The sequence below is a fragment of the Rhinopithecus roxellana genome, chromosome 8, assembly GCF_007565055.1.
Source record: "Rhinopithecus roxellana isolate Shanxi Qingling chromosome 8, ASM756505v1, whole genome shotgun sequence".
Taxonomy (NCBI): domain Eukaryota; kingdom Metazoa; phylum Chordata; class Mammalia; order Primates; family Cercopithecidae; genus Rhinopithecus; species Rhinopithecus roxellana.
In genome coordinates, this window is record NC_044556.1 from 15,441,641 (window position 1) to 15,455,995 (window position 14,355).

Consider the following 14,355-nt stretch of genomic DNA (forward strand, 5'->3'; position numbering starts at 1 on the left):
ACCCACTGCGTCCTCCCACAGTGTGTGCATCTCACCTGACCCACCCCCCGCCCTTCCCCCAGGTTTTCCTGAGCTAACCCCTCTTATCGTGACAGTTGTTGAGGTGTGAGCTCCCCCTGAACCTGCTCTGCCTCTTCCTCTCTCACTGGGTTCCTCCAGGCTTTGCCCCCAGCCATTGCTGTGCACACCTCAGCCCCCTTGGTCCCCTTCCTGTTCACTGCTCCCTCATCAAGCCCCGCCCTTGCAACATATTCACCTCAGGTCAGGCTTGGAAGCTCACACTCATAATCCTAGCACGTTTGGAGGCTGAGGCAGAAGGATTGCTTGAGCTCAGGAGTCTGAGACCAGCCTGGCCAACATGGCAAGACTTCATCTCTTTTTTTGTTTTTGAGATGAAATCTCGCTCTGTCACCACGCTGGAGTGCAGTGGCACAATCTTGGCTCACTGCAACCTCTGCCTCCCGGGTTCAAGTGATTCTTCTGCCTCAGCCTCCCAAGTAGCTGAGACTACAGGCGTGCGTCACCATGCCCAACTAATTTTTGTATTTTTAGTAGAGACAGGGTTTCACCATGTTGGCCAGGATAAGATGTCATCTCTTTATTTTATTTTTTTATTTATTATGTTTTTTTTTTTTTTTTGAGACGGAGTCTCGCTGTGTCGCCCAGGCTGGAGTGCAGTGGCCGGATCTCAGCTCACTGCAAGCTCCGCCTCCCGGGTTTATGCCATTCTCCTGCCTCAGCCTCCGGAGTAGCTGGGACTACAGGCGCCCGCCACCTCGCCCGTCTAGTTTTTTGTATTTTTTTTTTTTAGTAGAGACAGGGTTTCACTGTGTTAGCCAGGATGGTCTCGATCTCCTGACCTCGTGATCCGCCCGTCTCGGCCTCCCAAAGTGCTGGGATTAGAGGCTTGAGCCACCGCGCCTGGCCGTCATCTCTTTAAAATAAAAAATAAATAAAAAGGTCAGGCACAGTGGCTCATGCCTGTAATCCCAGCACTTTGGGAGGCCAAAGTGGGCAGATTGTTCCAGGCCAGGAGTTGGAGACCATCCTGGCCAACATGGTGAAACCCCATCTCTACTAAAAATACAAAAATTAGTGGGGCAAGATGGCACATGCCTGTGATCTCAGCTTCTTGGGAGGCTGAGACAGGAGAATCGCTTGAACCTGGGAGGCGGAGGTTGCAATGAGCTGAGATCACGCCACCACACTCCAGCCTGGGTGACAGAGTAAGACTCTGTCTAAAAAACAAAACAAAACAAAACAAAATCCCAACCATATTCACCTCTCCCCTCTGCCCTTTTCCACTTTGTCTCTTCTCCCCCGACCTACCTGAGCCACCCTCCTTGACTGCCATTTCTTCCACGATCAGCTCTGGACACATGTCCACCCTTATGCAGGACAAGTGTTCTTTCCCTAGGTCCCACAGAGTCCCCTCCCTCCCGCTCAGCCTCCCTGGGTCCAGCCTCACAGGGCATCTACCCCAGAGAGTTGATACTCTGCGGACCCCTGACCTGCCTCTGTCCTCAATCACAGGCACGCTGAAGACCTCATCGTAACACCGTTTGCTCAGGTGAGACCTCTTCCCAAATGGTTAAGGAGAGAAGGGGCTCCAATGCTCTGCCACACTTGGGGACAGGGCCCAGCCCTACTCCCTCTCTGGGGGGACCCCAGTCCTCACTGTCGCTCCCTATCCCAGGTGCTGGCCAGCCTCCGGAGCGTCCGTAGCAACTTCTCACTCCTGACCAATGTGCCCGTTCCCAATAACAAGTAAGTGAAGGCTGGGCTGCAACAGCTGTGATCATAAGGTGAAGCATACCCAGGTTTTGCTCTCAGCGCTGCTGTGTGACCTCGGGTGGGCAGGTGACCTCTCTGAACCTCTGTTCGGACAACAGCTCCCAGAGAGCCAGAGAGCCATTGCAGCTCAAGCACCTAAGACACAGGTGTTTTTGTTGTTATTGTTTTTTGTTTGTTTGTTTGTTTGTTTTGAGATCAAGTCTCACTCTGTCACCCAGGCTGGAGTGCAGTGGCGTGACCTCGGCTCACTGCAACCTCTGCCTCCCGGGTTCAAGTGATTTTCCTGCCTCAGCCTCTTGGGTAGCTGGGATTACAGGCATGCACCACCACACCGGGCTAATTTTTGTACTTTTAGTAGACTTGGGGTTTTACCATGTTGGTCAGGCTGGTCTCAAACTCCAGACCTCAGGTGATCCACCCACCTCAGCCTCCCAAAGTGCTAGGATTACAGGCGTGAGCCACCGGGCCCAGCCCAGAGGTTTGTATAAATAAAGATTTAGGGGTCTGGATGCACGGTGGCGAGGCCACAGCCACAGTCCCCAGGCCCACCCTGGGCCTTGACACCAAGTTGCTGGGCAAATGGCATTCCATGGTGCTTCTGTTGCCCCTCTGTAAAGTGATGATCACAGCCAAGCGTGTTGGCTCATGCCCATAATCCCAGCACCTTGGGAGGTCAAGGCAGGAGGATCACTTGAATTCAGGAGTTCAAGACCAGCCTGGGGGAAACAAACTAAGACCCTGTCTCTACAAAAACAAACAAACAAACAAAAAATAGCCCAGCATGGTGGCATGTGCCTGTGGTTCCCACCTACACAGGAAGCTAAGGCAGGAGGATCATTTTGAGCCCAGCAGGTTGAGGCTGCAGTGAGCCGTGTTCCCACTACTGCACTTCTACCTGGGTGACAGAGCAAGACCCTGGTTCAAAAAATAGATAAATAAGAGTGGGGATTGCAATGCCTCCTTTAGATAACTGCTGTGAGGAGAGGAGATGATATCTAGAAAGTGCTAGAATATTACCCTGCACGTAAGGGCAGAATACATAGGAGTGGATCTTCATTGTTTTAGGGCAAGAGATGTGGCTGAGAGCTGCCAGTCCTTCTAGGGGTGGTAGATAGAGACATCCTTAGGGGCTTGGAGGATTTGTAGGGAGTTAGTCAAGAGAGCAGAGATCTTGGAAACCCAGGACCTGATCTTAAAGCAGATCAGCCACGTGGTCTTGAAGAAGCTGTTTCACCTCCTTGAGCCTCAGTTTCCACATCTATACAATGGATTTTTCTGGGGCTCATTGAGGCTGCAGGCAGAGTACATGGCAGCCTCTCTAGGACACGGTGAGCATTCAGACAAATGAAAATTGGCACTGTTCATGGAAAGCGGGAGGCAGGGACCTGGTGGGGGGGACCCAGGCTGACCTTGCAGCCCCATTTTTTTTTTTGCAGGCGGTCCCCGCTGGGCGGCCCCACGCCTGTCTGCAAGGCCACGCTGTCAGGTAGCTAAGCCCAGAGGGGTGGGAAGGGGTCCCTCTTGCTGCCCCAGTGGGGGTCCCTCAGCCCCTTCCCCACCCAGCAGTCCACTCACCTGGCGAACCCCTTCACCGCGGGCTGGGGCCTCTGGGCTTCTGCCTACAGACCTTCTCAGTCACTACCCTGGCTGCCCCTTCCTTAGAAGAAACGTGTCAGCAGTTGGCCCGGGAGACGCTGGAAGAGCTGGACTGGTGTCTGGAGCAGCTGGAGACCATGCAAACTTATCGCTCTGTCAGCGAGATGGCCTCGCACAAGGTGTGCAGGTGGTGGGCAGAACCCCTGGGCGGGGCTGGCGGGGGCGGGGCCAGTGGGTAGAGCCAACCACTGAATGCGAGCAGTGGGTGCGGCCTGCGAATGGAGCCAGCCACTAGGTTGTGTCTGTGGGAGGAGATAGCTACAGGGTGTGGCTGATTAGGGCAGGGCCAATCCCTAGGCGGGGTCTGGTGGAGATGGGCCCTATGGGTGGAGCCAACCACTAGGTTGGGCCTGTAGGCGAGGCCTACTACTGGGCGTGGCTCATGAGGGTGGGGCCAATCTCTGGGTAGGGCCTATGGTATGGGGTCAGTCCCTGGGTGGGGCCAATCCCTGGATGGCAGCTTCAAGGCTTGAAGCTCCTGTAGATTCTGACTTTCCCCAGGGCTGGAAGAGCCTGGTGTGTGTTGTGGGGTGGGGTGTGTCCGTCTGGTTGTACATATATCAATAGGTGACCGTTTCCATTGGGGGGGTTTATGCTTTTATGGTCTGCAGGGGTGTATCTGTGGCTGTAGGTCTGTGTAGCTGCTGGTCTATTGGCTACGCATTTGCAGTGCACGTGTGTTGGCAATAGATTCTGAAGAGTGGCACGCCAGTGTGTACCTGTGGAGGTTGTATAGGTGTGCATGGGTGATTATGCAGGGCTATAGGTGTGTGGGGTTCTGCCAGAGGGGTGCGCATGTCTGCAGGAGACAGTTGGACCAGATGGGAAACTGAATGTGTGGCTCTATGTGTTTGTGAATGTGTGTGTGTTTGCAGGGCTGCAGGGGTGACTGCAAGGCTCCCATGTACAGTTGTGCAGACCATGCACTGCAGAACTGCAAGGGACACCGTTCAGGAAGCGGGCAGTATGTGTGAATGATGCTTCCTGGAGTTGGAGAGAGTGGTAGCAGCCCTTGTGGGCGGGTGTCTATCAAGAAATGATCTGTAGGTGGGAGTGTCTTTGTTGGGGGGTGCTTACAGCAGTGGGTGGAGGCTTGTATGGGAACATACCAGTCCGAGGGCGATTGTGTCTCTGAGGGTGGATCAAGCATCTGAAATGTAGCTGTGTCTCTGGATATGGGTCTGAGGGTGTTTCTGCAATGGTGTGTGTGTGTATGTGTGTGTGTGTGTGTATTTCTGCATCTGTGAGTGTATTTCCTTATGGATTTGTTGGGCTATGTTTGTGTCCAAGGACAGTGGATATTTGCAATGGTTGGAAAGTGTGTCTGTGGGTGTGTTTAGTGTATGTCTGTAAGTGTGGCTGGCTGGGGAGGCCAAGGCAGGTGGATCACCTGAGGTCGGGAGTTAGAGACATGGAAAAACCCCATCTCTTCTAAAAATACAGAATTAGCCGGGTGTGGTGGAGGGTGCCTGTAATCCCAGCTACTGGAGAGGCTGAGACAGGAGAATCGCTTGAACCCGGAAGGCGGAGGTTGCAGTGAGCCAAGATCGTGCCATTGCACTCCAGCCTGGGCAACAAGAGTGAAACTCCATCTCAAAAAAAAAATAAATAAATAAATTGTGGCTGGCATCTCGGTGTCTGTCCCTAGGTGTGGGTCTGGATGTAGGTCTGGATGTGGGTCTGTGCCCTTGGATGGGGTGTGTCTGAAGGCGTTTGCTATATGCTTAACTGTGCACCTGTATATGTGTTGGATATCAGTTGTGATTGTCTCCGGGTTTGTGTGTGTGTGTGTGTGTGTGTGTGTGTGTGTGTGTGTGTGCTGTAAGTGTACAACAGAAAGCATTTGGGTAATCTGTGTGTATTCAAGTGTCAAGTGCCTGGATGTGTGTGGGTGTCCCTGGAAGGTGTGTCTCAGGGTGTTTGTACGTTTGTGAGTGTAAAGTGGGTGTGTGTTTCTATCTCTGGGTGTGTCCATGGAGGGGACAGGTCCTGATGTGGACAGCCCACCTAGGTTCTGGCTGAGGCCCATGGTCTCTGATGCCCCTTTAACGCCCCCCCACCCCCAGCACCACCTGACATCCCATGCAGCCTGCCAGTGCTGCAGTGAGCACACACGCACACACACGGGTGCACACACTGAGCTCCGCAGCCTCCTCCTGGGACCCTTGCCCTGCCCCCCTCCCATGGGCACGGACCCCTCACCGCCTCCACCCACTGCCACGGGGGGGCCCATTGGGGCCCAGGGCTAGCGGACCATGTAACCAGCGCCGCCGCTGGGAGCGCGGAGGGGAAGGGAGCCCCCAGCCCTGCTGGGCCGGCCCAGGCCCCTCCGCGGCTCCCCCTTCCACTACCCACCTGCCCAGCACCCCTTCCCCGGTGGTTTTTAACCCCGGGACTCCCCAAGCCCAGCCTCTGTGTGCAGCAGCCCCAGGCGGGCTAAGTCTCCAAGATGCCCTTGGTGGATTTCTTCTGCGAGACCTGCTCCAAGCCGTGGCTGGTGGGCTGGTGGGACCAGGTAGGAGAGTGCAGGGTAGTGGGTGGGCAGGCATCCTGGCGAACCGGGCCCCTGGTGTGGGCTTGTGTGTGAAGCTGTGCACGTGTGTGGCCTGGAGATGAAGCCTTGTGACTGTCTCTGTGTGGCCCAGGGCTGGGCGTGGATGGCGGGCAGCTGGGGGTGTGTGACTCTCCCTGGGGGTGGACTGCAGGTCCCTCACTGGGTGTGACTGTGTCAGTGCCTGGATGTGTGTGTGTGTCTGCGATGGTGTGTCTGCCTGAGTGCAGGCTTGTTTGCCTGGGTCACAGTGTGGCCCTGTCTAAGATAATCTAGCTCTGACTGTGGTGTTGTGTGTTGGGCTGTGTGTCTGAGCCCAGAGCTGCCTGATATTTTGGGGACATGTGACCCCAAATGTCAGTGACTGTCTTATTTTGCATGCCCTTTGATCTGTGTGTCTGGGTTGTGTGACGCTGTGTAGGACCAAAAGCCTGCGATTGTGTGTGTGGTTGTGTGATATTTTGTGGGTCCATCTTGTGTGGATGTGTGTGTCTCTGTACCCAGGGTCTCTGGGTGGCACTGGGAGGAGGGAGCTCCCTGTCCCAGCATGGGCCATACAGGCTCACCCCTCCTGCCAAGTGTCCCTCCTGCTTCCCTGGACAGAGTCTGCTCCTGTTTTTGGGGTGCTGTGGCAGAGCTTGGGGGTGGGGAGCCAATGCCCTTTCTCCTCTGTGTACAATGTCACAGCAGAGGCCTGTGCAGAGTGGCATGGGGGGACCAGGAGGTTCCTCCAAGCCTGATTTTGGGTATACTCTGTTCATCCGTGCATCTATCTACCTCTCTGGGGTTGGGGGAGAGGGGGCTGGGATGGGAAGCCCCTCCCCCTCCCCTGGGTGATCAAACTGGGATTTCCTCAGCTCACCATTCTCCCCAGCCCCGGCTAAACCTTTTTGTCCCCCAGAGCTTGGTTACCACGTTCCCTTTTTCCAAACTGAGCTGGGGGCCAGGAGCCAGGACCCCCAGGATTGGGGTCCATGTCTGGGAAGACTTGGGTCGGGGGCAGCTCTGGGAAGGCAAGGGTTAAGGGGCCTCCGGCTTGCCCCCCTTTTCCCCAGCTCAGCAGCTGGTTGGAGGGGGAGTTGCTAAGGAGACTCCCATCGCCATGGCGACGGGATTCTCCTGCTTCCCCATTGGTTCTCTGTTAGGCAGGAGCCCCTCCCTTCCACAGGTGCCCCTGTGGCTCCTCCTTGGGGGAAATGGGGAGGGGAGCCCCTCTTTCCTAAGGCAGGGAGGGTTATGCTGATCATGATTCCCCAAACCTGGGGACCTCCATCCAGAGCTGGGAGAAGAGGAAGGGCTGACCCCACCCCCCAGCAGTCTATAGGGCCTCTGTTGGCTGAGCAGAAAAATAGGAGGGACTCATGGGGTCTTTAAGCATTCTTGGGAAGGACTGACACCCTCCCCACCACTGTGCTTCCCCCATCATTTCTTCCTTGTTGACTTCTTTACCTTAGTTCAAGAGGATGTTGAACCGTGAACTCACACACCTGTCAGAAATGAGCAGGTCAGGAAACCAGGTCTCAGAGTACATTTCCACAACATTCCTGGGTGAGTGAGGGGAAGCACATGGGATTGGAGGGGGGACACTTGGGGTAGAGAGGGGTCTACCTCTGACCCTGGGTCCTGTTGGTCACATTTTCCTAGGGACTCGGACTCAACTCCCCAAAGGTCAAAGTTACCCTATCCAACAGCCCTCACATTCCTGATGCCTTCAAACTCTGTGAGACCCCCAACTTCTATAGAACCCAATATTTGAAATCATCCGTGAGCTGAAAACCCTTCTAAACTTTAAAAAGCCTCCAAGCGCCGGGCACGGTGGCTCAAGCCTGTTATCCTAACACTTTGAGAGGCTGAGGCGGGCGGATCACTTGACATCAGCAGTTTGAGACCCACCTGGCCAACATGGTGAAACCCCATCTCTACTAAAATACAAAAAATTAGCCAGGCATGGTGGCGGGTGCCTGTAATCGCAGCAGCTCAGGAGGCTCAGGCAGGAGAATCACTTGAACCCAGCGGGTGGAGGTTGCAGTGAGCCGAGATCATTCCATTGCACTCTAGCCTAGGCAATAAGAGTGAAATTCTGTCTCAAAAACAAACAAACAAACAAACAAAAACATTAGCTGGGCATGGTGGTGTGTGCCTGTAATCTCAGCTACTTGGGAGGCTGAGGCAAGAGAATCACTTGAACCCAGGAGGCAAGAGGTTGCAGTGAGCCAAGATCATGCCACTGCATTCCAGCCTGGGCAGTAGGGTGAGACTCCATCTCAAAACAAACAAAAACCTCTTTGTTTTAGACACTCACTTGAACCCAGGAGGCAGAGGTTGCAGTGAGCCAAGATCACGCCACTGCTGCACTCCAGCCTGGGCGACAGAGTGAGACTCTGTCTCAAAAACTAAACAAAAAAAAAGCCCCCAAACTGGAAAGCCTCCCGAACTGAGTAGAACCCTAAATTCAATAGAATTTCCAAACTTGGATTAACTCCCTTCTACACTCACTAGATGTGCCCAAACTCAAGAGAGATGCCCAAACTCAGTAGAGTTCTCAAACTTAAGGGAAGTTCTGTGCTTCCGAGTCCACAAAAGGCCCCCAAACTTTAGCAAACCTCCAAACTGAAAAACCCCCCAAATTCAATAGGATCTCCAAACTTGGTATGACCCCACCAATTCAGTAGACTCCCAAAATTTTAGAACCCTAATCCATAGAAGATTATCAAGCTTAAGAACCTGTAGGCCGGGCGCAGTGGCTCAAGCCTGTAATCCCAGCACTTTGGGAGGCCGAGACGGGCGGATCACGAGGTCAGGAGATCGAGACCATCCTGGCTAACACGGTGAAACCCCGTCTCTACTAAAAATACAAAAAACTAGCCGGGCGAGGTGGCGGGCGCCTGTAGTCCCAGCTACTCCAGAGGCTGAAGCAGGAGAATGGCGTAAACCTGGGAGGCAGAGCTTGCAGTGAGCTGAGATCCGGCCACTGCACTCCAGTCCGGGCGACAGAGCAAGACTCCGTCTCAAAAAAAACAAAAAAACAAAAAAAAACAACAAAAAAAAAACCTGTAAGAGGCAGCTCACGCGTGTAATCCCAGGGCTTTGGGAGGCTGAGGCAAGAGGATCGCTTAAGCCCAGAAGTTCAAGACCAGCCTGGGCAACATAGTGAGAACCTGTCTCTGCAAAAAAATTAAAAACTAGGCCAGGCGCAGTGGCTCACACCTGTAATCCCAGCATTTTGGAAGGCCAAGGTGAGCAGATCACGAGGTCAGGAGTTCAAGAACAGCCTGACCAACATGGTAAAACACTGTCTCTACTAAAAATACAAAAATTAGCTGGAAGTGTTGGCGCATGCCTGTAATCTCAGCTACTCAGGAGGCTGAGGCAGGAGAATTGCTTGAACCTGGGAGGTGGAGGCTACAGTGAGCTGAGATTGCATCAGTGCACTCCAGCCTAGGTGACAGAGTGAGACTACATCTAAAATAATAATAATAATAAAATAGGCTGGGCGCGGTGGCTCACGCCTGTAATCCCAGCACTTTGGGAGGCGGAGGCAGGCAGATCACGAGGTCAGGAGATCGAGACCATCCTGGCTAACATGGTGAAACCCCGTCTCTACTAAAAATACAAAAAATTAGCCAGGCGTGGTGGCGGGCGCCTGTAGTCCCAGCCACTCGAGAGGCTGAGGCAGGAGAATGGCGTGAACCCAGGAGATAGAGCTTGCAGTGAGCCGAGATGGCGCCACTGCACTCCAGCCTGGGCGACACAGCAAGACTCCGTCTCAAAAAATAAATAAATAAATAAATAAATAAATAAAATAAAAAATTAGTTGGACATGGTGTGTGCCTGTGGTCCCAGCTACTTGGGAGGCTGAGGCAGGAGGATCACTTGAGCCCAGGAGTTCAAGGCTGCAGTGAGACATGATTGTGCCACTGCACTCCAGCCTGAGCGACAGAGCTGAGATCCTGTCTCGAAAAAACGAACACCTGTAAGATTCCTAATTCAGTGGAACCCCAAATGCACCAGAATACCCCAGATTCACTGGAACCCTTAAGTTCATGGGTTCCTCAAAATGCTCAAGTTAAAGATGTGCCCCCAAACTCAAGATAATTTAATCCTCACAGTTTATCACCATACCCCAAAGGCCCCCAAATTCAGGAACTGCCCAGACAAGCTCAAGAAAAGTGTTGGGGCTGGGCGCGGTGGCTCATGCCTGTAATCCCAACACGTTGGGAGGCTGAGGCAGGCGGATCACTTGAGGTCAGGAGTTCAAGACCAGTCTGGCCAACATGATGAAACCCCATCTCTACTAAAAATATAAAAATTAGCCGAGCGTGGTAGCGGGCGCCTGTCATCCCAGCTACTCGGGAGGCTGAGGCAGGAGAATCGCTTGAACCTGGGAGGTGGAGGCTGCAGTGAGCCAGAGATCGTGCCACTGCACTCCAGCCTGGGCGACAGAGGTAGACTCTGTCTCAAGAAAAAAAGTGTTCGGGGTTTCCAGTGCTCCCACCAGTGATGGAGGGGTGTGTCTCTGAGTTCTGAGGATCCACCCAATGGGAGCATAGCATGCAAATGACCCGTATTAGGCCCTGTCATTGACCAGCTAGCTCCAGGTCACAATGGGTGACCTTGGCTGAGCTCTGGGAGCCCCTGAGAGCTCAGGAAAAGGGCTCCTGGGGCTGTCCCCTAGGCAGACTGGTGCCAAGGTGGACGGTGGGGGGCAGGGACATGGAGCCAGACACCACCCTTCCCTCTCTCTTTCCAGTGATGCCACCCCCTGCGTCAGCACTATTGGCCCCCATGCTAGGGTCTTCCCCACCCAAAAAGGTTCCCTGGGTTTTCGGGGTAGGCAGCAGTTCTCCCTGGCATCCCCACTTCACTTCCTGACTTCCCATGCCACTCTCCATCCAAATCTGATGATCAGACTGGGGCCATCCCAGAGCCCTGGGCCCCTACTCCAGCCCACCACCTCCCGGAAGATTTCCCACATCCCCTCTGGTTTCCTGACTCTGAGTAGCCAACGGCATCACAACTGGAAGGGTTCTGCCCTTTCAGGTGAGCCTTCCTGGTACGTGGTAGAGGGCTGAAGGATAAGGGAGCCTCCAGGGGTGGAGGGGGTATTCACACTTGTTCCTGCTTCCCATCTTCTGCAGACAAACAGAATGAAGTGGAGATCCCATCACCCACAATGAAGGAACGAGAAAAACAGCAAGCGCCTCGACCAAGACCCTCCCAGCCACCCCCGCCCCCTGTACCACACTTACAGCCCATGTCCCAAATCACAGGGGTGAAAAAGTTGATGCATAGTAACAGCCTGAACAACTCTAACATTCCCCGATTTGGGGTGAAGACCAATCAAGAAGAGCTCCTGGCCCAAGTGGGTGGGGGCTCAGTAGGGGCAGGGCTGGAGGGGGTAGTCTCCTGGGACCCCGAGAAAGACTGGGCGTTGGGTTATGTCTTAGACCAGGTTTCCTAGAAGCAGAGCCTGGGGTGAGGGTTTGAGCCCTTCTTGAGGCAAGCATGCTGGCGCTTTGTACCTCTGTATCATTCATTGCCTGGGGGCCGTCCCCAGGGGTGGACGTATCACCTCTTCCATGTAGCTCCTGTTGGGACTAGTCTTCTGGAAAAGTGGGCAGCTGTGAGCCGTAGCAGGCAACACTCCCAGCTGCAGGGGGATCGGTGTACAGACCAGTAACACTGATCCAGACTGCGCCCCCATAGTGTCCCCAACGGTCCAGACCCGGGTTTCACTCCTATCTCTTCCAGGAGACAGTGGCAATGGAAGTGATCCATCTTTGGTGGCTCACTCAGCTGAGGCTTATTGTAACCCTCTTTGAGCCACCTCCTCCAGTGAATCTTCCATTCAGTCACCTGGCGTTTAGTTATTTATTTTTATTTATTTATTTTGAGATAGAGGCTTGCTGTGTCGCCTAGGCTGGAGTACAGTAGCATGATCTCGGCTCACAGCAACCTCCACCTCCCTGGGTTCAAGCACTTTTCCTGCCTCACCCTCCTGAGTAGCTGGGACTAAAGGCATGTGCCACCACACCTGGCTAATTTTTGTATTTTTAGTAGAAATGGGGTTTCACCATGTTGACCAGGCTGGTCTCAAACTCCTGGCCTCAAGTGAGCCACCTGCCTTAGCCTCACAAAGTGCTGGGATTACAAGTGTGAGCCACTGCACCTGGCCAACTGGTGTTTATTAAGCAGCTACTATGTGCTAGCTGTTTTCTGGATTCTGGAGAGACATGGAAAATAAGCCCTTCTTCCTTTCTCCTCTGGGGCTCGTGAACAGCTTAGCTAAGAGGTTGAGCTGTGCTGGGGGCCAGTCGTGCTGGCTTCCCATCCTAGCTTTGCCACTTATGAGCTGCATGATCTTGGAAAAGTCACATTGCTTCTCTGAGTCTTGGTGCCTTCACCTGCCAAATGAGATCAAGTACTTAGAGCAATACTTGGCAGATCATAAGTGCTCAAAAGATAGTGGCTGTGATTGCTTTCGTTATTTTGCAGCCCAGTAGGACGAGGGCAGTACATTCTGTGCTGTTGAACCTATCACCCACTGGGTGAGCAATAATGGTGCTTCCTTCAGACCAAGGCTTCAAACTCCTAGGAAATATTCTCCAGGGCCCTGAGTCTTACAGGCTACTGACCTCTGGCCTCCGTCTCCACCAGGAACTGGAGAACCTGAACAAGTGGGGCCTGAACATCTTTTGCGTGTCAGATTACGCCGGAGGCCGCTCGCTCACCTGCATCATGTACATGATATTCCAGGTGATGGGGACAGCTGGGAGTGGGCCCAGGTGAGAGGCTCAGAGTGGGGCGCTGGGGGCCAGCAGAGGTCACCACCCTGCCCCTGCCTGCTCTCAGGAGCGGGACCTGCTGAAGAAATTCCGCATCCCTGTGGACACGATGGTGACATACATGCTGACGCTGGAGGATCACTACCACGCTGACGTAGCCTACCATAACAGCCTGCACGCTGCCGACGTACTGCAGTCCACCCACGTACTGCTGGCCACGCCTGCGCTAGATGTGAGTGACTGCCCTGTCTCCCTGTCCCCGTCTGTCTTTGTGACTGCCTCTTCAGCCTCCTGTGTGTCTCTCTGACCCTGGTTCTCTGACTTCCATCTCTTTTTGACCCTGTTCCTTTCTCTTTTTTTTTTTTTTTTTTTTTTTTTTTTTTTGAGACAGAGTCTCGCTCTGCCGCCTAGGCTAGAGTGCAGTGGCACGATCCCAACTCACTGCAACCTCTGTCTCCCGGGTTCAAGTGATTCTCCTCCCTCAGTCCTGTGTAGCTGGGATTACAGGCACCCACCACCATGCCTGGCTAAGTTTTTAAAAATATTTTTAGTGGAGACAGGGTTTCGCCAAGTTGGACAGGCTAGTCTCAAACTCCTGACCTGCGTTGGCCTCCCAAAGTGCTGGGAGTACAGGCGTGAGCCACTGTGCCTGGCCAAAAATCTTATTTATTTAAAAAAAAAAAAAGTTTTAGGCCAGGTGCAGTGCTTACACCTGCAATCCCAGCACTTTGGGAGGCCAAGATAGGTGGATCACCTGAGGTCAGGAGTTCAAGACCAGCCTGACCAACATGGTGAAACCCCGTCTCTACTAAAAATACAAAAATTAGCCGGGCGCGGTAGGGCACACCTGTAATCCCAGCTACTCCGGAGGCTGAGACAGGAAATCGCTGGAACCCAGTAGGTGCAGGTTGCGGTGAGCCAAGGTCACGCCACTGCACTCCAGCCTGGGCAACAAAGCGAGACCCCATCTCAAAAAAAAAAAAAAATTGGGGAGGTCAGGCAAGGTGGCTCACACCTGTAATCCCTGCACTTTGGGAGGCCAGTGCAGGTGAATCACCTGAGGTCAGAAATGGCCAACATGGTGAAACCCTGTCTCTATAAGAAATATTTTAAAAATTAGCCGGGCGTGGTGGTGGGCGCCTGTAATCCCAGCTACTCGGGAGGCTGAAACAGGAGAGTCGCTTGAACCCAGGATGGGGAGGTTGCAGTAAGCCAAGATCATGCCACTGCATTCCAACCTGGGCGACAAGAGCGGAACTCTGTCTCAAAAAAAAAAAATTTAAATTTGAGACAGGGTCTCGCTAAGTTGCCCAGGATGGCCTTGAACTTCTGGCCCTGAAATCCTAGGCTCAAGTGATCCTCCCATCTCAGCCTCCTAAGTAGCTGAGACTACAGGCGCTTACCACCATGCATGGCTTCAACTCTGTTATTCTAACGTCCGTTTCTCTCTCCCAGGCAGTGTTCACGGACCTGGAGATTCTCGCCGCCCTCTTCGCGGCTGCCATACACGATGTAGATCACCCTGGGGTCTCCAACCAGTTCCTCATCAACACCAGTGAGTGGCCCTCG

The 14,355-nt window shown here is 53.6% G+C and overlaps 1 protein-coding gene across 4 annotated transcripts in view; it reads left to right on the forward strand.

Annotated features, from left to right (window-relative positions):
* The window catches only part of PDE4A (phosphodiesterase 4A), a 50,335-nt gene that overhangs the window by 26,586 nt on the left and 9,394 nt on the right, over positions 1–14,355 (forward strand). For all 4 annotated transcript variants that reach the window (XM_030935556.1, XM_030935557.1, XM_030935558.1 and 1 more), the window contains exons 3-11: positions 1,534–1,570; positions 1,697–1,767; positions 3,231–3,280; positions 3,457–3,569; positions 7,456–7,549; positions 11,140–11,363; positions 12,659–12,757; positions 12,854–13,018; positions 14,242–14,341. In XM_030935556.1, coding sequence (XP_030791416.1) covers positions 1,534–1,570; positions 1,697–1,767; positions 3,231–3,280; positions 3,457–3,569; positions 7,456–7,549; positions 11,140–11,363; positions 12,659–12,757; positions 12,854–13,018; positions 14,242–14,341 — 953 coding nt within the window. The remainder of the gene's footprint in view (positions 1–1,533; positions 1,571–1,696; positions 1,768–3,230; positions 3,281–3,456; positions 3,570–7,455; positions 7,550–11,139; positions 11,364–12,658; positions 12,758–12,853; positions 13,019–14,241; positions 14,342–14,355) is intronic.